Consider the following 27,655-nt stretch of genomic DNA (forward strand, 5'->3'; position numbering starts at 1 on the left):
ACACGTATATCTAAGGGGAGCATACTCTTGTATTGCGAGACAATGTGAAATAATCCTAAACCTTATATAAATTTGAAATAATTCCAAACCTTATATAAATTTGAAAGTTGAAAATAAATTTAAGAACATATAACAGTATCTTTTTTTTTCTTATAATTACCCTTTATTGTATAGTATTTAATGCAACATGTTTATTCCATAATTACAAAACTATAATAGAAATACACTTATTAAAGTTGATCACCATCAACTTTGGTTTTATCTGTCTGACTTTTTATGGATTTGGCATTGTCGTTTTGAGCTTTTTATGGATTTGGCATTGTCGTTTTGAGCTTACAGTTTCTCAAGTGGATGGCACTAAAACATTGTTACGATATTCAGACAAAGCCTGCAACGGAAAAACAGTTCTATAGAATGGGTAATGAAGCAAGCAACTTCTCTTGTACACTCCCAATGCTTCCTGCAACATTTAAGTCACACACAAACATTAAACAATTTTGCACGCAATGATATAAGTTCGTACCTAACTAAGAGCCATAATTCAAAACGATAGAGATTTGAGAGGTACTTGTTGGGGCCAATCACCATCTTCTAATTGAGAATTAATGAGTAACTTTGCAGCACGGTGAAGAGGAGTTGGATCTCTCTCAGCCTACATGCAAATTTAGAAAAGGAGTAAGAAAAAACTTACTTTGGATACAATAATAAACCACAAATGTTGAAATCCAAGATACCACAGATGTTGAAATCACACAGGTGCAGATGAGGAGAATACCTGACCACCAAGAATCAAAGCTAGTAGAGCCCAAGCTGTTTGACCAACATTTGATCGATTCCCTTCAAGATGCACGTAGGTCTTCATTGCACATATGCATTAAGTAATATTTATAAGTAATGACATTTAAGTTAATGGAAACTGTAATCACAAACAGTCATTTAATTACAAACCTTCATTGGACATGAAAGATAACTTTCTCCCCAACCACCATCCTCATTTTGTATTGAGAGTAGAAACTTCACAGCTTTACGAATGGCAACACAATTACTGTAAGACTTTCCAGCAGCAGCTAAACCTCCAACTGCAAACCAGGAACCGTAAGTGAAGCAAACTCCCCAGTTCCCATGCCAATTTCCGTTTGGTAATTGTTCATCTTCAATGAATTGTGCCGCTTTCACAATGAAATTATCTATCTCTTCCCTTCTATGATTTGGATATAGTTTTTTGAACAACACTAAAGCCTGAATTGTTGATCCAGTACACTCAAGATATTCGTGCTCAATTACTATGTCAGCCAGAAATTCCGCGGGATTCAGATGCTACAAATTAATAAGAAAAAGACACATCTACATTAGCTAACAAATTTATACATAATGTAAAAACCATTAATTCAAACTTACTTCCAACCACTTTTGAGCTATTGCTGGCTCCCACACACTTACACCTCCATTTTTACTCTCCAGTAATCAAACTTCTAGTTTAGTAAAAAAATATCATATATCACAAATTTAAATGTAAGAAACATTGATATAGGAAAATAAAAATTACAGAAAAAGATGTACATAATCTAATCAGTTAAAATTTAAGTGGAAAGAACCTTACGTTGCAATTAATTTTTTTTAATTAATTATTTAAGAGCTTGCCGAACTAAAATTTTAGAAGTAAAAAGTTAAATTTAATGTAATTTGTTTAAACTATAACAAAAGTCTTAATATAAAAAGAAGCGACTGAGTAAATTTAACATTTATATGATAAAACTTGAAAAAGAAGTAAAACAAAAATAAAATAACTTATTTTATAGCAATATGAAAAACAGAAACGATTTTCCTTTGATAAATAGTATATTATGTTTTAAATTAAGTAGAGATAAATTACTCGTATGCTTTATGCAACCTTTTTTTCAATTTCCATTTTCATAAAAATAAAAAGAATAGACTATCGTTTACTAAATTAATCACATAAAATTAAAAAGTGTACCATTTTTTATAACACTCACCTGAAGTGACAATAAAAAATTGACCGAATCATATAACCTTTCAGGTTCTAATTTTTCTCCCACAATCTCTTCTGGTAACATGGATAAAAGTAAACAACACTGAAACATGAATGATTAGTTAGTTAGAACTATGAAACATATGTATGTTGATATCCATAAGTTATTTAACAAATTAAAATGTTTTCTAATCTAATCAGTTACATACCTTCATACATTCTGCAGTGCCATCAGAAAGTTGTAATGCATGGTCTCTATCAGCAAAGGTCCAAGACCCTTTAGAAATTTGATGAAACATACTCTTAAAATCTCCTAAACGATTTTCTACTACCTATAATATGAAAATATCAATTCATTATTGCCTACTAAAACTAATGAATATTTAGTGCTGAATATATTGAAGATTAATTAAAAATGGTGTTTCTTAATTGTAATTTTATCATATACTCACTTGAGATTTCTTGATAAAATCATGTGCTTTTGCAAGTGTGGGACCAAGATCATCGATTAGATTAGTAGCAAGAAGAGCTTGAACAATAAAACCAACATCCCATGATTGCGTACTAAGTCCCTATATATAGACAATTGCATTAATTAAGTTATCATCTTTAATTACTATCCTATTGCAAGTGATTATAAATAAGATGATGATAATTGAGTTTTATTTAGATATTAGAATGTTCTAGTGAAAAAAGAAAATGACAATACACGTTGTATTATACATGTGTACACATTCCATCTTCTGAAAGCCATAAATAATCTGGGACCCTTGCAACGTGCTTCTTAAAAGCATCTCCATTTGGATCTTCTACCCAACATGCAAGCATAGCCAAAGCCTACAAAACACAAATATGATATAGGCAAATTTGAAGGAAATCTTTGTGGAGAAAAACTAAATATTTTAATTTATACATTCTAGAAAATGATATATATGCTTTAAAATTATGATAATTACCTTGTTCACACATCCACCATCTATATATCGAGTATTTTCATCTTCATAGTGAATAAGCTTCATTGTTAGTTGAAGTGTTTGTTCTCTAATCAACTTATTGAAAGGCCAACGTGTAAGAAGTGGCTCAGTAACTAAATAAGCACTATCACATATTAGATCTTGTATCCAATGATGGGGATAATAGAGATCTTCCTGCCATCATATATATAAAATACACTATTATCCTTTTTGTCATATAGTTTACACACACCTTATGTTAATGTATTTTCTTTTAAATTTCGAAATCATTTTTCTTTTAAATTTTGATTGAATTAATTACGTACACTTCTTACAATTTAATTAAAAAAAATTATATTTTTCATAAATTTATTGTGACATACTTCAATTAATAATAAAATACGGATTACCTTGGCACATTTGTGACGTGCTTTCTTCCACATACTTTCATCATACGGTTGAGTAAAGAGTTCTTCTCTTAAATCTTTAATCAATGGTGTGATTGGACACGCAAATCTTTTTCCATATATATATGACATAGGCATATATACATGTCGACAATAATACCACATTTTAGCTGCATTATTTTTTATAAAAATAAGATACAATAATAGTTAATTGAAAAATGATTTAGTCATATTTCTTAAATAGTAAAAAATTTAACCAGGATGCATGGGGAGAAAAGTGGGAAGTATCCAAAATTCAGGCGGCAATGGGTTGCATCCACTCCAATCAACTATACCAAGTGCCTGCAACAATAACATAATTTAAATCACTAACATTACTTACATTTATTTCTGTGTTTATTAAACTGTATAAAATCATATCCATACCGAAAGCCAAAATTTTCCCCATGAAGGCACATGTGTTACGCTACCATGATCATGAATCCACTTTCTAGCCTTAGCACAAGCATTGTTATGACCTCCATTAGCTCCTTCTCCGAGAAGTCTCATACTTATATAATTCAGTGTGGTACCATACATGGTGCTAGGACCCTCTATGTGCAATCCCCACCCTCCATCTTCGTTCTTCACATCAAATCACTCATTAGTATTTTTTTTATTGTGGTATTTTGTTTTTAAATTTTATTAAAACATAGAAATTATATATAAATTGAGTATATTGAAATTGAACAAGTGCACCTGATGATTATATAAGTAACGGAGAATTTCTTTACGATATTCTTTCGGAAGTACAGAATCAAGATGTCCCGTAATGTAGATAGAAATGACCTGATACATATATAAAAGTATTTTTTATGCATTTAATTTTCTAAATTTCAACTTAGATTACCGAATCCTATATCGATTGAAATACTATACAAGTATGATTTTAGTTTTTCATTAAAATTTCTTAATTATGTTTTTAAAACTTAATAACCAATTTTAAATAAATTCTAATAATAAAAAGCAAATCTGATATATTTTAACAAAATTATTTCTTTGACACCATCCTTTTATCTACATCCCTTTCACAATTGTTATTTATAATAAAATATTATATTATAATAATAATATTAAGAAATATAAAGAGAAATAATAATTTAGGAGTGTGATACTATTTTTTAAATAAGTTGAAGTTACCATGATAGGAATGAAAAAGTGAGAACCCCCGAGATGAGCAGGCCAATGGCCATCACTTGTTTGCAGTGCGGAGAGGTAATGAGAGGTCCTCTTTAGGGTGAGAGTAGCCTTCTCCCATGTTATTTCTTCATCATCTTCTATCTTCACTTTCCTTGTTTTTTGTTTGAACTTCTTTTCCCTCAAAATCTGTATTATTTATTTCTTTAATATCTTTCCTTTTCTAAATGCCACACAATATTATAATTTTAAAATAATTAAATAATGACTTACTTTATGTTTTTGCTCCTGAAGAATGAGGTTTTGGTTGAGATAGTAAAGAAGAAGTACCTGAAAACGCCATAGTCGATCACCACAAGCCTTGAGCTTAAAGCGATTTTGATAGAAATCTTGACGAGCTGCTTCCACTTGGGCTCGTTCTTCATCAGTTCCTGCTTCAGAATCAAACTCCCAAATTTGTCTTCCTACAAAATTGTTTGTGCTAAATATGTATGGATTCTTCCCTCCATCTCCTATCTTCAGCCTCCACATTTTCTTCACCTTACTTGCTACTGCATCATACATATACACACACTTTAAGCCTCATTCACTGTGTACTATAACCCAACAATAAATCATTTCTTCTCTTTCTATTCTTTTTCTTCTTATCCTTTCAACCTTGATTCTTTTGTCCAACGTCAACCATATACTTTCTTCCTCATTTTTCTTCTAGTTTTAGTGAAATATGACAGCAAATTTTTTCCCTTATACTAACAAATCTAACTATTCCATTTCCAGTACATGAGAAAGTGAGTGTGAGTGCATGAGAAAGTGATAGTTAGATTACAGCATTGGAATAAACTCTCCCACCACCATCTACAAAATATTTGGCTACGTAGACTGCTTCTGTTTGTTGCTGTGCATCTCAGAAAACATAAGTAATAAAAAGAAAGAAGCAGAAAAGAATTCAACCTGACAACAGATCTTCAAGTGCTCACTCCAAATGATTTGAAGCTAACAGATATAATATAACGGAATCATATCTGTCTCTGTACTTATGGAGTTCAGTTCACTGACTCTATACAACTCTCAACTAAATGACTTAAATGATGTCCTACGTTGCATCCTCAATCACAATACACAAACAAAACTTAGTTTTCCATTTCTTAATTACAACACATGTGACCAGACTGGGACCTGTACTTTTAAAAACTTTTAATTGCTTCATTTTGTAATCTTATTATTTATGCGCTTTCCTCAATTTGATATTATTGTTAATAGAAAATTTGTTCATAAAACCTCAATTTTCACTTTTAGTTAGGGACCATTCGGATCAATATTTTAACCTGCTGCATTTATCTATTTAAGTGAGATGGATAAATATTTTGAATTTGCTTGTATTGGTCCAATCTGTGGAATCCATCAACCTAATAGGTTATATGTGGATCGGACAGATTGGTTGATCTTGTTAATGTTTTATATATAATTGTACTTACATTAATTTTTTATACGATTCATTATTGACATTTACTTTATTTTTTTGTTAGGCATTAAATTTTTTTAAAATAAAATATTAAAATTTGATTAATTTTATTATTCTTCTTTACCTTTTTATTAAAGTGATATCAATAACTAAAATAAAATAAATCCAAAACAAAAAATTGAAAAAGTAACGAATGAGTTCATTAACCAATTTCAACGTAATAATATTGGCATGTACATCGTACTTTTGGCGGACTACTACATATCAGGTCACTCTCCTTTTGTGTTGTGTTTAGAATGAGGAGTGAAAGTGTGGGGATTTGAGAGAGTGAAAATATGAAGAATTGAGGATTAATTGTGAAAAAAGTTTGTGTATTTGGATTGATGTATGTTAGAGTAGATGTTTGAAGAAAGTTGATTGAATTATGGAGTGATGTGATGGTTGTGATGATATTTTAAATTATTTTTAGTGGTGTAAAATGTATGATTACAAATTTATCCTTGTGTATTAAATAAATTGGAAAATGAAATATGAATTAATTTTTTTTGTAGATTTTAGTTAATTAAAATATTATAAAATTAGAATCATAAATAAAAAAAAAATAAAAAAAAAATAAAAAAAAATAAAATGAAAATAAATATTTAAATATTTTTTTGTTAATTAAAATTTATTTCATTATTCATTTTAATAATTAATATTATTTAATTTTATTAATAATATAATTAAATATTTTTATTAGTTAAATTTATGTATTTAAATAATTTTAATATTATTTATGATTATTTAATTTCTATTATATTATGTTATAAACACATTAAGTATATACATTTTATTTATATAAAAATATTAATATTAATAATAATTTTCATTATTAGTATGAAAAAGTTAATATATTTTAAAAGTAAATGAGTATTTAAAATTTGGCTAACATATTGTATGTTTAAAAATTAAAGATATTAGGATATATAATTAATAACATAAAAAATGATATAAAAAATAAAAAATATTAAATGTTTATTATATGAAATGTATAGCAGTCTATGTCAATGTCAAGATCAGGAATCTCTTTATAGGATAATATCTGTATATGTATGAAGTGAAAAGTATTGTATTAATTTGAGTTAATTAAAATTTTATAAAATATTTTTTTGATTAATATTATTATTATATAAATTTATTTTTATTATAAATAATTATTTTATAATTATAATTTTATTGTTATAATTAATTATTAATAATAATATTATTAAATATTTACATAACATAAATTTATTTAATATTTTTACTTATATTGTATTTAATTATATATAATATGATTGATTATTTTAATTTTTTAATATTTAAATTACAATTTGATTTTTTTAACAATAAAATATAAAATTAAATTTGAAAGGGACAAAATTCAGCAGTGTACAAACACTATAAAATAATCCAACAACCACATGAAAAATAATATACAACACCACCACTGAAAAAAAAAAAAAGACGTGGTTGCTGCATTATTATGCATGAGGAAGTAGGTGCAGGACATAACTTAGAACCAAATTTATGCTTATGAAGTGTAACATAGTACCATTGATTCCAACATAAATCTACCCCACCCCTTTACCTTCTTAAATGACCACATAGTACAATATAGGTAATGATGAGATCCACATCTTTAATCGATAAAAGTATTTTATCATTAAACTTTACGAACTGGTTTCATAAGTTGAATTAAATTTAAACTACACTATTATTAATTAATAGTAGGAGGTTTGCGATACAAACCACCAATCTGAATCTGTCTATTATTGACCAATTCAATCTATTCATATTTCAATATCTTCCCACCCTTTACTACAGTAGCTGAGGTTTGAAATTCAGAAGCTACTCTAAATTATAATTTGATAATTTTTATTTTCAAATTTTTTGGCAGGTATACCAATAAAAAATTTAATGAATGGTTTGTAAGTGTTGAGCTTAGTGATGCTGCTGAACCTCCAAGCACGTAACTTTAATGAATGGTTTGTACCTGTAGAGCAATGATCTTTCACTATCAAAGGTTCTAACTAACTACACAGTAAGAGAAACTTTCAATACACTTAGTTAAATTTTTAATACTATTTATTTATTTTTACTATAATACAAAATTTAAATAAGTTCTTCAATTTTTAAACAACCCTTTTCACCAAATTAATTATAAAATTGTCAATAAATAAATATTAACAATTTTTATTCATGCAAGATGTATTTTATATGATAATTCATATGATAAAACAAACAGCATGAATTCCTATATATGAAAATGTTATGTTTTTAAAAATTGAAGAATTCAATTTAACTGAGAATAAAATAAATAATATAATTATACAATATTTTAAACATTTTTAATGTGATAAATATTATTAAATTTTGTCCATCTCAATTTTTTATTTAAAGCATTATTAGACAATATTATTTTAAATTTTAAATTTTAAATCAATATTTAAAATATCATATTATTATAGTATATATGATTAATTATTAAATTAAATAATTTAAAATTTATAAATAAAAAATCATTTCATTAGATGTTTTCTTGAATATGTATAGTTAACATATAGTTTTTTTTTAAGTTGTTACAACATATTTATTCAATATTTTTTATTTATTTATGTTCAATTATTATAATACACTCACTTTTTATTTAAATTATTTTATATTAATTATAATAATTTTGTAATAAAATAGTTTATTTAAATTCACTAAAACATATATTATTGTATAGATATTTACTTTCTCTCCTCAAGTCGTGAAGGTCATCCTTAGATGTAATTATAATATTTGAACATTATAATTTTATAGGGAAGTTCCTCTTATTCAAGTTATTACTCATCATTTGAACCACTTAAAATTCAGATGAGAGAAAAATGATTTATTATCTTTCTCACTACAGGATCCATACATTTTCATAAAAATAAAGAAAATAGACCACCATTACCAAATTAATCATATAAAATTGAAAAGTGTGTTACAATAAATTTTATAACAAGTACAATATAAAATTGACTGAATCATATAGTTTGGTTGCAATTTTTCTCCCACAATTTTTTTGACAACGCTGAACCATGATGATTACTTAGTTAAATGTTTGACTTTTACTTGAAGTTGCTCTCTGTATTTATGCTATTTCTTTTCATTTACTGATGTCTCTGGACATTTAATAGAATTATTACCATATCTTGTAAGCTTCCTGAAACAACTGAAATTTTATGATTCTTTCTGAGAGTTTGGTCTGCATTTCTTTGGAAGGTATTTAAAAGTGTCAGCCTCTACCTCACAACTAGCGTTTGCATTGCGATAGTTTATGCTCCCTCTGAAATACATAGGTGTTTCTGTGTCAGAAATTGTTCTTACACTTTTACTATCTTCCTGATTTCTACAATTTTGAGTACTTCTAAACAGGAATATGAGACAATGTCTTGTTTAACTAGATGATGAATATTAATTTTGCATCAAACTCATTCAGATTCTTTAGAAGAAAAAGTGTTAACTCGCACCAAATTACAGAAATGATAACAATCTTTTGTTGTCCAGAGTTTAGACACCCAAATATTGGTTTTTTATCATGATGGAGTTATTTTTTTTTTGTTTTATCAAAATGGGGTCCGTTTAAAAAAAATTACAAATTTAGGCAAGTCGTGCCTAATTGGGACGACTTCATATGCAGAAGTCGTCTCAATTAGGCACGACTTCTGCCATGTCATACTAAAGTCGTCACTACAAAAAAAATTAGTATTATCTACGGATTTTTACTCACGGATCTGAGTCCGTAGGTAAATTCCGCATTACCTACGGATATTACCTATGAACAACATTACCTACGGACATTACCTACAGATTCCGTAGGTAAATTCAGCATTACCTACCAACTATTACCCACGAATTCTGAATCCGTAGATAAATTCAGCATTACCTACCAACTATTACCTACGGATCTTATTACCTACCAACTTTTACCTACGGATCTCTATTACCTACCAACTATTACTCACGAATCTCTATTACCTACGAACTATCACCCACTGATCTCTATTACCTACCAACTATTATCATAATAATTATATACATAATATTAGAAATATTAATATAATATGAAAAATTATAAAAACATAATTCATACTCATAAATAATAATAATCATAACTAATTTATACATATTAATAATATTTAATAATATTAAACAATATTAATAATATTAATAATAATGATGATATTAAATATATGAAGAATGTTATTAATTTTTATTTTATTAATTATATTAATATTGATAATCATACTTATAAATATAATAATAATCATAACATGACAACAAAACTTAACTGGTGTAATGGTTAAAGCTTCTATGGATATATCTCAAGGGACTTGGCTTTGAGTCCTACCTGTTGCACTTTAGTTCTACCATTAATTATAATTGTCGTCATGACACGACTTGCCTAAATTTGTATTTTTTTTAAACGGACCCCAACATTCTACACCCTCATTGGAATATACTTTTGTTCGGTGTATTTTGATTAAAAGGTTTATTAGACTTGTAATCGCCATCTTTAGCTATGCCTATTCATGAACTATATTTACTTTTCTTCCAATAACACTTACATTTTCATGTTATATCGCATGCACCTTATACTCATATAGTTATCTATTACCTTTGTCCCAACATTTGTTATTGTTGTTATTTAGATTTTATAATTTAGAAATGTATCAAAAATATATAGAATACATTCTAAAATATTATTTTAAATTAAGTATAAGATATTATGAAAATGATAAGTTGGTTATTTTTTATATTATCATGAGAAATTCAACTATTCAATTTAAGTTAAAGACGTACACATACATACGGGTAGGACTATTGTTAGGTAGTTTGGTGGTATTTGTTATAAGTTGATTTTTGTGTATTTTGTATAAGGATCGAACCACTCTGAAGTGATTTTCATTTATTTATTTTTTATTGCTGATAAAAAAACATGAGAAAAGCATACTCTTGTATTATGAGACAATGATAAATAATTATAAACCTTATATAAATTTAAAAGTTAGAAAACTAATTTAAGAACATATAATAGCATTTTTTTTTTCTTATAATTGCGTCATTGTGTAACATATAATGCAAAATGTTTGTTTCAGAATTACAAACTATAATAGAAGTATAGTTTTTAAAGTTTATGACCAACTTTGATTTTATCCGTCGATTTTTTTATGGGTATGACATTCTCTTGTTGAGCTTACAACTTCTCAAGTTAAGCAAAAGTAGACGGCATTAAAACATTGTTACGATATTCGGTCAAAGCCCACATCGGAAAAACAGTTCTATAAAAGGGATAATTTATCAAGCAACTTCTCTTGTACGCTCCCAAGGCTTCCTGCCATAATTAAGTCACAGACAAACATTACAAAAAATTAGGCTATGATATAAGATTGTACATAACTAAGAGCCATAATTAAAAAGGATAGAGATTTGAAAGGTACTTGTTGTGGCCAATCGCCATCTTCTAATTGTGAATTAATGAGTAACTTTGCAGCATAGTGAAGGGGACTTGGATCTCTCTCAGACTACAAGCAAAATTTAGAAAAGGAGTAAGAAGAACACATATTTTGGATACAATAATAAATCAAAGAAGTTGAAATACAATTTTTTTTTATCAACAATAAATTAATAGAATAATTAGAGACACTTAAGAAGTGTCCCAACCCTTAAATGCATGTGAAGATGAGGAGAATACCTGACCAGCACGAATCAAAACCATTAGAGCCCAAGCTGTTTGACCAACATTTGATCGATTTCCTTCAAGAGGCACGTACGTCTTCGTTGCACATGCATTCATTAATATTTATAAGTAATGACATTTAAGCTAATGGAAATTGTAATCACTAATAGCCATTAAATTACAAACCTTCATTGAACATGAAAGATAACTTTCTCCCCAACCACCATCCTCATTTTGTATTGAGAGTAGAAACTTCACAGCTTTACGAATGGCAACACAATTAGTGTAAGACTTTCCAGCAGCAACTAAACCTCCTACTGCTAACCAGGAACTGTAAGTGAAGCAAACTCCCCAGTTACCATGCCAAGTTCCGTTTGGTAATTGTTCATCTTCAATGAATTGTGCTGCTTTGACAATGAAATTATCTATTTCTTCCCTTCTATGATTTGGATATAGTTTTTCAAACAACACTAAAGCCCGAATTATCGCTCCAGTACACTCAATATACTCGTGCTCAATTACTATGTCAGCAAGAAATTCCGCCGGATTCAGATGCTAAAAGTTAATAAAAAAAAGTCACATCAAGTTAGCCAACAAATTTATACATAATGTAGAAACCATTAATTCAAACTTACTTCCAACCATTTTTGAGCTATTGCAGGCTCCCACACAAATACACCTCCATTTTTACTCTGCGGTAATCAAACTTTTAGTTTAGTAAAAAAAATCATATATCACAAATTTAGTAGAAACTTCAATAAAGAAAAATTATAAAAAAATTTAAATAACAGAAAACATGTGCATAATTTAAACAATTAAAATTTAAATGGAAAGAACGTAACGTTGTACTGCAATATTAATTATCTAAGAGCTTGCCGATAAAATTTAAGAAGTAAAAAATTAAATTTAATGTAAATGTTTTAAAGTATAACACAAAAGTCTTAAATAAAAAGAAGCGACTGAAAGTAAATTTAAGATTTATATGATAAAACTCGAAAAATAAAAAAATAAAAAAATAACTTAATTTATACCATCAGAAAAAATAGAAATGATTTTACTTTCCATAATTAATATTTTATGTTTTAAATTATGTAGAGATGGATTACTCGTGTGTTTTATGCAACATTTTTTTAATTTCCATTTTCACAAAAATAAAGAAAATATATCATCGATTACCAAATTAATCATATAAAATTAAAAAGTGTGTTATCACAAATTTTATAATACTCACCTGATGTGACAATATAAAATTAACTGAATCATATAACCTTTCAAGTTTCAATTTTTCTCCCACAATTTCTTCTGGCAACATCGATAAAAGTAAACAACACTGAAACATAGATGATTAGTTAGTTATAACTATATAACATATAATATATATGTTGTTATCTATTAAGTTATTTAACAAATTAAAATGTTTTGTAATCTAATTAGTTAAATACCTTCATATATTCTGCAGTGCAGTCAGAAATTTGTACCGTATGGTCTCTGTCAGCAAAGGTCCAAGCCCCTTTAGAAATGTGATGAAACATACTCTTAAAATCTCCCGTACGATTTTCCACTACCTATAATATTACAATATCAATTCATTATTTCTAATTAAACCAATGAATATTTAGTTATAAATATATTGAATATTAATTAAACCTGGTGTTTCTTGTAATTGTATCATATACTCACCTGAGATCTCTTGATAAAATCATGCGCTTTTGCAAGTGTGGGACCAAGATCATCAATTAGATTAGTAGCAAGAAGAGCTTGAACAATGAAACCAGCATCCCATGATTGCGAATTAATTCCCTGCATATACACATGATTGCATTAATTAAGTTTTCATCTTTAATTATTATCGTATTGCTAGTGATTATAAATAAGATGATGTTAGTTGAGTTGAGTTTAGATATTAGAATGCTTTGGTGAAAAAGAAAATGACAATTCAGTTGTATTATACCTGGATACACATTCCATCTTCTGAAAGCCATAAATAATCTGGGATCCTTGCAACGTGCTTCTTAAAAGCATCTCCATTTGGATCTTCTACCCAACATGCAAGCATAGATAGAGCCTACAAAACACAAATCTGGTAAAGGCGTATTTAAATGAAGTCTCTTTCTAGAGAAAAACTAATAATTCCCATTGATGCATTCTAGAAATAATATATATGATTTAAAATTATTATGATTACCTTGTTCACACACCCACCGGTTATATACAGTGTATTTTCATCTTCATAGTGAATAAGCTTCATTGTTACTTCAAGTGCTTTTTCTCTAATCAACTTATTGAAAGGCCAACGTGTAAGAAGTGGCTCAGCAACTAAATAAGCACTATCCCATATTAGATCTTGTATCCAATGATGGGGATAATAGAGATCTTCCTGTCATCATATGTATAAAATACACTATTATCCTTTTTGTCACACGGTTGACACACACCTTATGTTGTGTATTTTCTTTTATAATTTTCAAATCATTTTTCTTTTAAATTTTGACTGAACTAATTACGTACGTTTTTTACATTTTAGTTAAAAAAATTGTAATTTTCATGAATTTAATGTGACATATTTCAATTAGTGATAAAATAATTATTACCTTAGCGCATTTGTGACGTGCTTTCTTCCACATACTTTCATCATACAGTTGACTAAAGAGTTCTTCTCTTAAATTTGTGATCAATGGTGTGATTGGACACACAAATCTTTTTCCATATATATATGACATGGGCATATATACGTGTCGACAATAATACCACATTTTTGCTGCATTATTTAAGGTAAAAATAAGATACAATAATAGTTAATTGAATAATGATTTAGTCATATTTTTTAAATAGTAAAAAAATAAAAATTTAACCAGGATGCATGGGGAGAATAGTGGGAAGTATCCAAAATTCAGGGGGCAGTGGGTTGCATCCACTCCAATCAACTATACCAAGTACCTACAAAGAATAACATAATTTAAATAAGTGACATGCTTACTTTTACTTATGTGTTTATTAAATTGTATAAAACCATATCCATACCGAAAGCCAAAATTTTCCCCATGAAGGTACATGTGTTACACTACCATGATCATGAATCCACTTTCTGGCCTTAGCACAAGCATTGTTATGACCTCCATTAGCTCCTTCTCCAAGAATTCTCATACTTATATAATTCAGTGTGGTACCATACATCGTGCTAGGACCCTCTATGTGCAATCCCCACCCACCATCTTCGTTCTTCACATCAAACTACTTGTTAGTATTCTTTTTATTGTTGTATTTTGTTTTTAATTTTTATTAAAATGATAGAAATTATATGTAAATTGAGTATATTGAAATTGAACAAGTTTACTTGATGATTATATAAGTAACGGAGAATTTCTTTACGATATTCTTCCAGAAATACAGAATCAAGATGTCCCGTACTGTAGACAGAAATAACCTGCAATGTTTGAGGCATATAGAAAAGTAATGTTATGCATAGATTGATGTTTGAACCTCTTGGCTTGCATGAGGTTGGTTTGATGATGCTCTTGTTGTCATTTTGTTTTGTTTGTATCTTTGATTTTGTTTGTTAGGTAGGTGTTTCTATGGAGGAAAGATGTGGATAAAGTGCAATATAAGGGTTAGATCACTCCTGAAACAATTCATATTTATTAATTTTTTATTACTAATAAAAAATGCATAAATCTTTCTAAATTTCGCTGATAAAAAAAATAGATTTTTTCTAAATTTCAACTTCTTAGATTTTCAAATCTTATATTAATTTAAATATGTATTCTTTATAGTCGTTTTTATGACAATGAAACTAGCTTATCTAGAACACATATTCTATCCATATTTATTATTTAGGTGATTCAACACAAATAAATCATAAACATTTCATATAAAAAATCAAAACACATATTTGAGTCTTCTTTTTTATATGTTATTATTTAAACTTTATTTTTATTTAAGAAGGAAAATCTTACGGTTAAGACCTGTTTAGATTCCAAGGTTAACAAATAAAAATGCGGGAGAATATCAGCTATTTAGATTCTAAGATTTTCTGGAAAAGAAAAAAAATATATAAATTTGAACATTAAATATCTTCTACTCTTAAGAAACAAATGGAAAATCACGACAACATGAGGGTTATTTTTTAATTTATCCTTATTAAATAAATTTAACTAACACAAATATTTAAAAAAATAAAAAATAATAATTAATAATAAAATAAATTTGTAATACCAAAATATAATAAATAAATTATATAATAATAATTATTATAAATATAATAATACTATTTATAGTTAATAAAAAAATACTTTTTAATTACAACTTTTAAATTTATGAATATTTAAATTATTAATTCTATATAACAATTGACAATTTTTACATATATTTAAAATTTTACATGTAAATTACTTTTTTTTTTCAAATAACTCTATTTTTTTTCATTAATTAATTATTGAACTATATCGCATTATACTACTAATAATTTTAATTCATTCAAATTTACAAAAAAAAAATCCTAATATTTGATTATTTTATTTTTTGTAAAGACAAAGATAAATTTGCAATCTTGCATTCTACACCTTTAAAAAAAATATACTCTCACAACTATCACACTAATCACAAACTCAAAAAATTTTCTCATAAATTCACTCTAACATAATCCAATCCAAACACAGTAATGATTTGTTTGAATTAATCATGGAGATGATTTGAGGGGTGGATTTGATAGAAAAATGTAGAGAAAGTGAGACTATTTGGATTAAGATAAATAAAGTGGAAAGTGAAGAGATAATTTATCAAAGTAGAGTTATGTGATAGAAAAATTTATTTTTTATAATTTTAATCATCTTATTATTATTATTATTTTATAAATTTATTATTAATATTTTTTCTTTTATTTTATATATGATTAATTTTTTATTTTAATAATAATAATTATTTATATTATACAATTTTTTTAAAATTTATTATAATATAAATATAAATTTTAATAATATAAAATATAATATATATTTAATATTGAAATTATAAACATATATATATATAACAAAACATATAATATATTTAATAAAATTGTAAAACTATAAATTAAAGTTAAAATAAATTTAAATTTAAAAAATATTATAAAACTTTAATAAATAAAAAAGTATTTTTTTTAAATAAAAGTATATTAAATTTAATTAGTATTATTTTATTTAATAATTTAATATTTTTATTTTATTATAAATTTAATTATTATATATTTTAAATATTTATCATTTTAAAATAAAAGATAATACTTGTTATATTTTATAAAATAACTTTATAAATGATTAAAAATAAGACTTTCTTCGTACCTTAAAATGGAAATTGTGAGAAGAGTTTTTTTTTTTTTAAATTATTTTTTTTTTCGAGCTTTCCACACTTTTTTTTATATGTTTCCGTAATCAGAAACAACGTGTATATTCACATAACCTTCAAAAACTAACATCATACAAATTTGATGTTAAAAACGCCGCAGCAACTAGATATTAACTAGATATTAATAAATTTCATAACAGGTTTTATAAACTAGTTTTATAAAGTTGAGTTAGACTTACATTGATTTAATTTTATTTTTCTATTAAAATTTTATAATAATAGAATTTTAAATAAATTATAATATATATTAAAAAACATATAGTTTAAATAATTTGAACTTACCATGATAGGAAGAAAAAAGTGAGAACCCCCTACGTGAGCAGGCCAATGACCATCACTAGTTTGCAGTGCCGACAGGTAATGAGAGGTTCTCTTTAGGGTGAGAGTAGCCTTCTCCCATGTTATTTCTTCATCATCTTCTATCTTCACTTTCCTTATTTTTTGTTTGAATTTCTTTTCCCTCAAAATCTGTACAAATATACTTATTTCTTTAATATCTTTCCTTTTCGACACCATAATATAATTTTAAAATAACTAAATAATGACTTACTATACTTTTTGCCCCTGAAGAATACCTGAAATCGCCATAGTCGATCAGCACAAGCCTTGAGCTTAAAGCGATTTTGATGGAAATGTTGACGAGCTGCTTCCACCTGAGCTCGTTCCTCATCAGTTCCTGCTTCAGAATCAAACTCCCATATTTGTCTTCCCACAAAATTGTTTGTGCTAAATATGTATGGATTCTTCCCTCCATCTCCTATCTTCAACCTCCACATTTTCTTAACCTTACTTGTTCCTGCATCATACATATACACACACTTTAAGCCTCATTCACTGTGTACTATAACCCAACAATAAATCATTTCCTCTCTTTCTATTCTTTTTCTTCTTATCCTTTCAACCTTGCTTCTTTTGTCCAACGTCAACCGTGTACTTTCTTCCTCATTTCTTCTAGTTTTAGTGAAATATGACAGCAAATTTTTTCCCTTACTAACAAATCTAACTATTCCATTTCCAGTACATGAGAAAGTGATAGTTAGATTACAGCATTTGAATAAACTCCTCCCACCACCATCTTCAAAATATTTGGCTACACTGCTTCTTTTGCTGTGCATCCCACAAAAGATAAGAAATAAAAAAGAAGTAGCAGAAAAGAATTCAACCTGATAACAGATCTTCAAGTGTTCACTCCAAATGTTTTGAAGCTAACAAATATACTATAATGGGATCATATCTGTCTCTCTATTTATGGACTTCATTTCACTCACTCTATACAACTCTCAACTAAATCATTTAATGATGTCCACCCTTTCATATACTAACAAAACTTAGTTTTCCATTTCTTAATTACAACACATGTGACCAGACTGGGACATGTACTTTTAAAAAACTTTAATTGCTTTATTTTGTAATCTTATTATTTATGTGCTTTCCTCAATTTGATATTATTGTTAATAGAAAATTTGTTGATAAAACCTCAAAGTGCACTTTTAGTTAGGGACCATACGGATTAATATTTAAACCTGACACATTTAAGTCAGATGGATAAATATTTTGAATTCACTAGTATTGGTCTAATTTGTCTAATTCATCAACCTGACAGGTTATATGTGGATCGAGATGAGTTTGTTCAAATTCGTCCTTATTTAGTTTAGACACTTTAAATAATAATTTCATATTTTTGAAATTAAAATTGGTGATTGTCAATGTTGTATATATAACTGTACTTACATTAATTTTTTTATATATTGTTTGATTCATTAAAACATTGTTAATATTTACTTTATTTTGTTAGACATTATTTTTTTTTAACTAAAATATTAAAAATTGATTAATTTTATTACTCTTCCTTATTAAGGAAATAATAATTGTCAAATTATATACAATTATTGTATGCAATATTTGACGATATTGTACCCAATTATATGCAATTAAATTTAATAATTATACATACATGAGTGATTTGGGAGAGAGACCCCTGTATATATTTACTATACATACATGAGTGATGTAATATACACATAAGAGAATAAGAAACATCTCTTCTTCTTACCATTTTTTATCATTTTCTTATATGGTATCAGAGCACCGATCTTGGTGCCCTGACAGCCTCTCCATTTTTATCCCCTAAATAAAAAATCATGTCTGGCAAAGAAGACATCAGTAAGGAGTCTGATAGAAACTTCGTACAACGCTTCAGTGCCGAGCAAATTCAGCAATTGACAAGGGCTATTTACTCGCTCAACGATAACGGTAAAAGTGACACGTTTGCTCTGCAGGTCTGCTTAATTCTGCTTTTACGAAACCATGGATTTTGGATAGCGGAGCAACCCATCACATTGCATCTGATTCACAATTTTTCACACACACTTCATCATCATTTATTTCAAATGTTAATCTGCCCATAAGCTCAACTGCGTCCATCTCATCTACAGGCACAATTAAATTCAAATGACAAAATCACTCTCAAAGATGTTCTTTGTGTTCCTTCTTTTAATTTACATCTCATGTCCATTAGTAAGATAACCAGTTCACTAAATTGTTGTGTCGTTTTTACTCCACATGGTTGCGTTTTACAGGACTTGGCTACGAGGAGGATGATTGGCTCGGGTAAACAACACGCAGGCTTATACTACATGTCCCCTCTTCCAAACCAAGCCCACGCATCTCAAATATCCTGATTTATGGCACAAGCGCCTTGGACATCCTTCACCGACGTGTCTACAACTTGTATCTTCCTTACTACCTATTCCTATCAGTAAAAATCTCATTCCCATTCATAATCATTGTAGTATTTGTCCCAAACCTAAACAGACAAGGCTACATTACCAGACAAAATCATTATTAGACTTAATTAGACTTAATTACAGGAATATAATCACTATTAATGAGTCTATAATTAGACTTAATTATAGGAATATAATCACTATTAATGGGCCTATAATTAGTCTTAATTACAGATGTTATGTTAGAAAAAGAATTTGTACGGTTCTGTACGGTTCTAATGCTATGGTTATATATATGTATCATTGTTATAGATGAAAGACAGATTGAATAAAACAGAAAATATTCTTTTATGGTATCAGAGCACAAAACTCTGATACCCGACAAACACAAAGCAAAGGCAACGGTGCACAACCATGACAGATGCACCAAAAAAGAATAATGCCAACAAAGCAGAGCACGAAGGAGGAGGTGCTAAGAAGACCTACTCGCCATATGATCTCAACGCGAGTGACAATCCCAGAAACATAATCACGCAAGTCCAATTGCGCGGAGAAAATTATGACGAATGGGCAAGAGCAGTAAAGATCTCGCTTCGTGCCCGGAGAAAATGGGGCTTCATTGATGGAACACATATCCAACCAGAGGATGAGGCACCCGACCTTGAAGATTGGTGGACCGTGCAGTCCATGATTGTCTCTTGGATTCTAAACACCATTGAACCAAGCTTACGATCCACAGTAGCATATGCTGAGACTGCACATAACTTGTGGGAAGACATTAAAGAAAGATTCTCGGTCGTGAATGGACCTAGAATTCAACAACTAAGGTCGGACTTGTCAAGATGCAAGCAGGAGGGAATGGTGGTGGCAACTTACTTTGGAAAATTGAAGGTCCTTTGGGATGAGCTTGCTAACAGTGACAAAATTCCATCTTGTACGTGTGGTGGATGCAAGTGTGGGATTGGTGCTCACACTAGTGCAGAAACATAAAACAAATGCGGTTGTTTTGAATTTATAAATGCGGCTTTATAACCGCATTTGATCAACACGCACTTGTAAATCAAGAAATATAAATGCGGCTATATAGCCGCATTTATAAATACCATTTACAAGTGCGGTTATTTTCTTTAACCGCACTTGTATATGCCAAATCATTAAAAAAAAATTAAAAATTTTAAAACATCGTCAATCTTGTGTGAAGCCAAGATTGATGAAGAGTCACGGGAGCGAACAACGGTGGCGGCAGCAAAAGCGACGACGGACAGGGAAGCAGCAACGAAGCAAACCAAAAAATCCACAAGAAACCACGAAGACAATGAAAGAGTGCTTCGAGACCACCAATTCAAGGAAAAAAACATATATAAGAAAAACAAAAAACATTTATGTATATAATTGTGAAGATGAAGAGGAAAAAAGAGAGTTCAAGAAACTTACATTGCACAAATGGAATGCAGATGCAGTAGAAGGAGACGAACTCAGAGTGTGAACGCGAAACGAAGGCAAAGACGAGAAATAAAGTTTGAAATTGTGTGTGGCGCGCTTCAAAATTTAGGGTAAAAAAGGATTTACGAATGCGGTTATTCAAATAACCGCATTCGTAAATCAAGCGCTTTGATTTACAAGTGCGGTTATACAAATAACCGCATTCGTAAATCAAGTGCTTTGATTTACGAATGCGGTTATTCAAATAACCGCATTCGTAAATCAAAATAATTTCAAAAATGCCACCGCGTTTTTTTCGAAAGCGGGTAGCGCAAAAGCCGCACTAAATAAAGCGTATCCTTTTCTTCTTTTTGCAAGAGTGTCAGTTGGAAAAACGAAGGGAGGAGGAGAAGGTTCATCAACTCGTTATGGGGTTGGATGACGCAAGCTACGGGACAGTAAGATCAAACATTCTGGCCTCAGACCTATTGCCGTCTCTGAACCGCGTATATGCTATGTTGGTACAAGAAGAAAGAGTGAGAATGATGGCCAAATCAACGGAAGAAAGGGGGTTGGTCATGGGTCTCGCGATGCAGGCCAACTACAAAGAAAAAGGGCGTGGAGATATGGTAGAAAAATTAATGGCGTGCAGTCATTGCGGTAAAAATGGTCACGACATGAAGGGATGCTTCCAATTGATCGGATATCCCGAATGGTGGGGTGACAGACCAAAAAGTGAAGGCAAATGGAACGGCAGGGGACGCCAAGGGATGCGAAACAAAGGTAACCCGACACGTGCAAATGTGGCACACGCTAGTGGAAGCAACAGTCAAGCCAACAATGACGACAAGAAACTTGAGATGGCAGGTCTGACCAATGAACAATGGAAGATACTGGTTGATATGATCAGCAAACAAAAATCAAATGAATCAGAGAAAATGACTGGTAAGAGCATTTGGGATTTGTGGATTATTGACAGTAGGGCATCAAACCATATGACCGGGTCACTGGAAAATTTGAGTGAAAAGGAAACTATACAAGGGTGCCCCGTAGGGTTACCCGATGGTGAACGTGTTCTAGCTTGCGAACAGGGAACAGTGACTCTTGAAGAAGGACTTGAATTGAAAAATGTCCTTTATGTTCCCAAATTAAAATGCAATTTACTTTCAGTACCTCAATTGACGGATGAAGAAAATTTTGTTGTAACATTCACTGATAAATTGTGTATTATACAGGACCTCACTTCGAGGATGCTGATTGGAGCAGGTGAACGGAAAGATGGGCTTTATTGGTATCGTGGGGTACGGAAGACTCAAGCATGTCATGTCAAGATGGAAAATCAACTAGCACTTTGGCACCAAAGATTAGGACATCCGTCATTTAAGATTGTGCAAATGCTTCCTGATATAAGTGGGAAATGTACTCGTGATGAGTTGAATAAAGTTTGTGAAGTTTGTGAAAAATCGAAACAAACGAGAGATAAGTTTTTCTTAAGTGCGCATCAAGCTTTGAATATTTTTGATTTAATTCATTGTGACTTATGGGGTCCTTATAAAACTCCTTCATCCTGTGGTGCTTCATATTTTTTGACAATTGTGGATGATTGTTCACGGGCAGTTTGGATCTATTTGTTAAAAGAAAAAACGGAGGTATCAGTGACTTTGAAAAAAAATTTCACACTCGTTGAGAGGCAATACAACAAATGTGTTAAAATGGTTCGCTCTGACAATGGAACCGAATTCATGTGTCTAAAACAATATTTCACTCAACAAGGTATCCTTCACCAAACTTCCTGTGTCGGGACACCGCAACAAAATGGACGCGTCGAACGCAAGCATCGGCATATTCTGAATGTTGTTCGGTCATTACGGTTTCAAGGCAATCTTCCCATTAAATTTTGGGGGGAATGCGTTTTGACTGCAGGCTACTTAATCAATCTCACACCATTCTCCATTCTAAAAGGAAAAACCCCTTATGAAGTGATCCATGGATGTGTACCCAGTTACGCGCACTTACGAGTATTTGGTTCATTATGTTATGCTCATAATCAAAATAGACAGCGGGATAAATTTGATAGTCGTAGTCGAAAATGTGTGTTTGTCGGGTATCCATATGGCCAAAAAGGATGAAAATTATTTGATTTGGAAACAGAAACTTTCTTTGTCTCTCGTGATGTACATTTTTTCGAAAATAAATTTCCATATTTTGAAGCCAAAAAGATGGACACTGCACCACCATTGCAAAACCCAATTATTGCCAACTCTTTAGAAACTGGAACGGACCCACATTTTCTTCATGAAGTTGCCTCCTCAAACCTAGATGAATGCATCGTCAACCAACCCATTGCATCTCCCATCCCAGCCAAGGAGGATGCTACCCTCACAGATGACTTCGACCACACTATCAACGACTCTGATCCGTGTATAGAAGCCTCGACGCTACCCGCGGATCCACCGCCGCGTCCGACGGAGACGGCGCCGTCGGTTTCTTCACCACCGCTGACGGCCGCGGTTCCCCTTGGGCGAGGGCATCGCGCGAAGCTGCCTTCCATACGGTTACGCGATTTTTTCGCAGCCACCACGATACCGTCAAGCCCCTCTGTTCCGTCACCTCCTTCAACAGAATCCTCAGGTGTTTCGTATCCTATACATGATTTTGTGAATTGTGATTCCTTTTCTAAACATCATCAAAGTTTTCTTGCCTCTTTACACACCGAGCAGGAACCCCTGTTCTTTTCTCAAGCGGTCCGAGAACCCCGGTGGCGTGATGCTATGGCACAGGAGATTCATGCTCTCGAACTCAATGACACCTGGAAACTCACCGCTCTCCCTCCTGGAAAGAAGGCACTTGGGTGTAAATGGATCTACAAAATCAAATACAACTCGGATGGAACAATTGAAAGATTCAAGGCTCGATTGGTAATTATTGGCAATCATCAAGTGGAGGGTTTGGATTACAACGAGACGTTTTCTCCTGTCGTAAAGACGGTAACCATTCGCACAACTCTAGCAGTAGCAGCCGCAAAAGATTGGGAGCTTCATCAGATGGACGTTCATAATGCGTTTCTCCATGGTGATCTTGATGATGAGGTTTATATGAAACTCCCTCCTGGCTTCCAAGAATCTCAACCAGGGGCAGTGTGCAAGCTTCAAAAGTCTCTATATGGCCTCCGACAGGCCCCAAGGTGTTGGTTTGCTAAACTATCTTCTTCTCTCACTCGTTACGGCTTCCAACAATCCCCGAAGGATCATTCCCTGTTTACTCTCAATAATAATGACATACAGTTGGTTGTGCTAGTCTACGTTGATGATCTTGTGATTGCAGGGAATAATGGTACTGCCATCCAATGTTTTAAAGGCTACTTAAATCAATGCTTTCATATGAAAGATTTAGGCCGCTTCAAGTACTTCCTGGGGGTTGAAGTTGCTCGCTCCCCCAACGGAATCTTCCTTTGTCAGAGGAAATATGCCTTAGATATCATTACTGAAGTCGGATTGTTGGGTGCGAAGCCCGCCACTACACCATGTGAAGAAAATTACAAATTGAGCTCCGCTACTGGTTCTTTTCTTTCTGACCCGGCTACTTATCGTAGACTTGTTGGGAGGTTAATTTATCTGTGTTTCACTCGACCTGACCTTGCCTACAGTGTCCAAGCTTTATCTCAATTTATGCAAAATCCACGCTCCGAGCATTGGCAAGCTGCTCTTCGTGTTGTTCGATATTTAAAGGGGCATCCTGGACAAGGAATACTCCTACCTCGAGAGAACAACTTACAACTCTTTGGGTGGTGTGATTCTGATTGGGCAAGTTGTCCACTGACACGGAAATCTCTCACCGGATGGTTTATTCAACTCGGCACTTCCCCAATCTCTTGGAAAACCCAGAAACAACAAACGGTTTCTGCCTCCTCTGCTGAGGCTGAATATCGATCAATGACTAAGACCACCCGAGAATTAAAGTGGATTAAAGACATTCTCACTTCTCTACATGTTCCTCATCCTGACCCAATTCGTCTTTATTGTGATAGTCAAGCAGCACTTCACATTGCTAAAAACCCGGTCTTCCACGAACGCACCAAACACATTGAAGTTGACTGCCACCTTGTTCGAGATGAAATCATTCACAAGCGCCTTCTTCCATCCTATGTGCCCACACATACACAACTAGCTGACCTTTTCACCAAAGCTCTCGGTGCTAAAAAGTTTGGAGCCATCTTGGTCAAGTTGGGCATTCAAGACTTACATGCTCCAACTTGAGGGGATATTACCGGACAAAATCATTATTAGACTTAATTAGACTTAATTACAGGAATATTATCACTATTAATGAGTCTATAATTAGAATTAATTATAGGAATATAATCACTATTAATGGGCCTATAATTAGTCTTAATTACAGATGTTATGTTAGAAAAGAATCTGTACCGTTCTGTACGGTTCTAATGCTATGGTTATATATATGTATCATTGCTATATATGAAAGACAGATTGAATAAAACAGAAAATATTCTTTCACTACCCTTTCCTTTAAGCACAATAAAATCTCATTCTCCATTTAATCTATTGCATTGTGACATTTGGGGTCCTCATAAAACCCCAACTCATTTTGGAAAACGTTTTTTTCTCACTATAGTCGATGACTATACTAGATGTACTTGGCTATTTCTTATGAATCACAAATCTGAAACCCAACATCTCTTAGAGTCATTCATTACATTTGCACAAAATCAATTTCAGGTATCTATTAAAACCATCCGCGTTGACAACGGACTGGAATTTATTTCAATGTATGATTTTTTTCTCAAAAAAGGTATTGAATGTCAACGCACTTGCGTTTACACTCCTCAACAAAATGGAGTAGTAGAACGCAAACATAGACATGTTTTAAACACAGCACGAGCCCTCCTATTTCAGTCCAATTTACCATTAGAATTTTGGGGAGAATGTGTTTTAACCGCCACATATATCATTAATCGCTTGCCATCACCTTTACTAAAAAATAAATCACCTTTTGAGCTACTATATAATCAACCACCCTCACTTTCTCACCTAAAAACTTTTGGTTGCCTCTGTTACGCAACTGTTGTTTCACCTAAGCAAAAATTTGATCCACGTGCCTGACAATGCATCTTCATTGGTTATCCTCACAGTAAAAAAGCATACAAATTATTTGATATAGATGCAGACACTTTTTTTACAAGTCGGGATGTCATCTTCCATGAAAGTGTTTTCCCATTCTGCCAACAGTCAGACACAATCCTCACCTCCATTACAAGGTATTTTGCCCACTATTGACATTGACTTACCCACTCCTGTCCAACATTCACTCGATCAACCTTCTTTTCTTACTCATCACAATGCACCTGAACCTCCATCAAACCAACCTTTTTCTCATACTCGTCACAATACACCTGAACCTCCATCAAACCAACTCTCTTCTCCTACTCGTCACAATGCACTTGAACCTCCATCAAACCAACCTTCTTCTCCTACTTGTCATAATACACCTGAACCTCCAGTAGACCAACCTTCTTCTCCCATGCCAAGAAGTTTAGCACCCATTACCAAACCTTCTCCAACCGACCTTCCTGTTCGACGATCCAGTCGCACATCAACCCAACCTTCCTGGCTTCAAGACTACGTAACGGGATCCCAAGCCAATCATTCGACCAGTGCCCAAGACCGACCGAATGGAACCAGGTATCCTATGCATCATTTTCTTTCTAATTCACGATTTTCTTCTACACATAGTGCATATCTTGCTAACATCACAGCCACCAAAGAACCTCACACTTATGCTCAAGCTATCCTTGATCCAAATTGGCAAAAAGCAATGGACGAAGAGCTTTCCGCCTTGCAGCTAAATCAAACGTGGACCTTGACACCGTTACCCGCTGGGCAGAAACCCATCGGATGCAAATGGGTCTATAAAATAAAGTACAACTCAGATGGTAGCGTCGATAGATATAAGGCGCGCCTTGTCGCAAAGGGGTACACTCAGATTGAAGGTGTTGACTACTCTGAAACTTTTTCACCAACAGCAAAATTAACAACTTTGAGGTGTCTCCTCACCATTGCAGCAGCCAGAAATTGGTTTACTCACCAGCTAGATGTGCAAAATGCCTTCTTACATGGTACATTGCATGAAATTATTTACATGGACTTGTCACTTGGGCATCATCAACAGGGGGAGAACATTGTATGCCGACTCAACAAATCCCTTTATGGTCTCAAACAAGCATCTCGAACATGGTTTTCAACATTTTCTCATGTGATTAAATCTGTGGGATTTCAACAGTCCAAGACAGATTACTCTCTATTCACAAGACAGAATAACTCATCATTTACTGTCCTTTTGATTTATGTGGATGATATTCTTTTGACAGGAAATGATTTGACAGAAATTCAGC

At 31.4% G+C, this 27,655-nt stretch overlaps 3 protein-coding genes across 5 annotated transcripts; 1 reads left to right on the forward strand and 2 right to left on the reverse strand.

Moving 5' to 3' along the window:
- Window positions 1–118: 118 nt before the first annotated feature.
- Window positions 119–5,579, reverse strand: LOC137832302 (beta-amyrin synthase-like). 2 transcript variants are annotated; one of them, XM_068640386.1, is made up of 17 exons: window positions 5,478–5,579; window positions 4,857–5,077; window positions 4,530–4,715; window positions 4,089–4,178; window positions 3,777–3,974; window positions 3,608–3,692; window positions 3,354–3,520; window positions 2,947–3,138; window positions 2,714–2,827; window positions 2,443–2,562; window positions 2,200–2,322; window positions 1,995–2,093; window positions 1,399–1,455; window positions 949–1,317; window positions 776–856; window positions 569–652; window positions 119–460 (listed from the first exon to the last, which is right to left on the reverse strand). In XM_068640386.1, the coding sequence occupies exons 2-17, from the start codon at window positions 5,055–5,057 to the stop codon at window positions 344–346; spliced, it is 2,283 nt and encodes a 760-aa protein (XP_068496487.1). In that variant the 5' UTR covers window positions 5,058–5,077; window positions 5,478–5,579; the 3' UTR covers window positions 119–343. The 2 variants fall into 2 exon arrangements, with proteins under 2 accessions (XP_068496487.1, XP_068496486.1); XM_068640385.1 differs by lacking the exon at window positions 5,478–5,579 and having other exon boundaries at window positions 4,857–5,353.
- Window positions 5,580–11,109: 5,530 nt separating this feature from the next.
- On the reverse strand, window positions 11,110–18,362 carry LOC137832301 (beta-amyrin synthase-like). 2 transcript variants are annotated; one of them, XM_068640383.1, is made up of 17 exons: window positions 18,262–18,362; window positions 17,674–17,894; window positions 17,381–17,566; window positions 15,054–15,143; window positions 14,741–14,938; window positions 14,572–14,656; window positions 14,311–14,477; window positions 13,905–14,096; window positions 13,671–13,784; window positions 13,400–13,519; window positions 13,162–13,284; window positions 12,951–13,049; window positions 12,355–12,411; window positions 11,906–12,274; window positions 11,735–11,815; window positions 11,481–11,564; window positions 11,110–11,374 (listed from the first exon to the last, which is right to left on the reverse strand). In XM_068640383.1, the coding sequence occupies exons 2-17, from the start codon at window positions 17,872–17,874 to the stop codon at window positions 11,252–11,254; spliced, it is 2,289 nt and encodes a 762-aa protein (XP_068496484.1). In that variant the 5' UTR covers window positions 17,875–17,894; window positions 18,262–18,362; the 3' UTR covers window positions 11,110–11,251. The 2 variants fall into 2 exon arrangements, with proteins under 2 accessions (XP_068496484.1, XP_068496483.1); XM_068640382.1 differs by lacking the exon at window positions 18,262–18,362 and having other exon boundaries at window positions 17,674–18,172.
- Window positions 18,363–20,238: 1,876 nt separating this feature from the next.
- Window positions 20,239–24,612, forward strand: LOC137833561 (uncharacterized). The gene is made up of 4 exons (XM_068641903.1): window positions 20,239–20,784; window positions 21,633–22,127; window positions 22,482–22,688; window positions 24,571–24,612. Exons 1-4 carry the CDS (start codon window positions 20,239–20,241, stop codon window positions 24,610–24,612), a joined length of 1,290 nt encoding a protein of 429 aa, XP_068498004.1.
- Window positions 24,613–27,655: the final 3,043 nt, after the last annotated feature.

Source organism: Phaseolus vulgaris, chromosome 6, assembly GCF_000499845.2.
Source record: "Phaseolus vulgaris cultivar G19833 chromosome 6, P. vulgaris v2.0, whole genome shotgun sequence".
Lineage (NCBI taxonomy): Eukaryota > Viridiplantae > Streptophyta > Magnoliopsida > Fabales > Fabaceae > Phaseolus > Phaseolus vulgaris.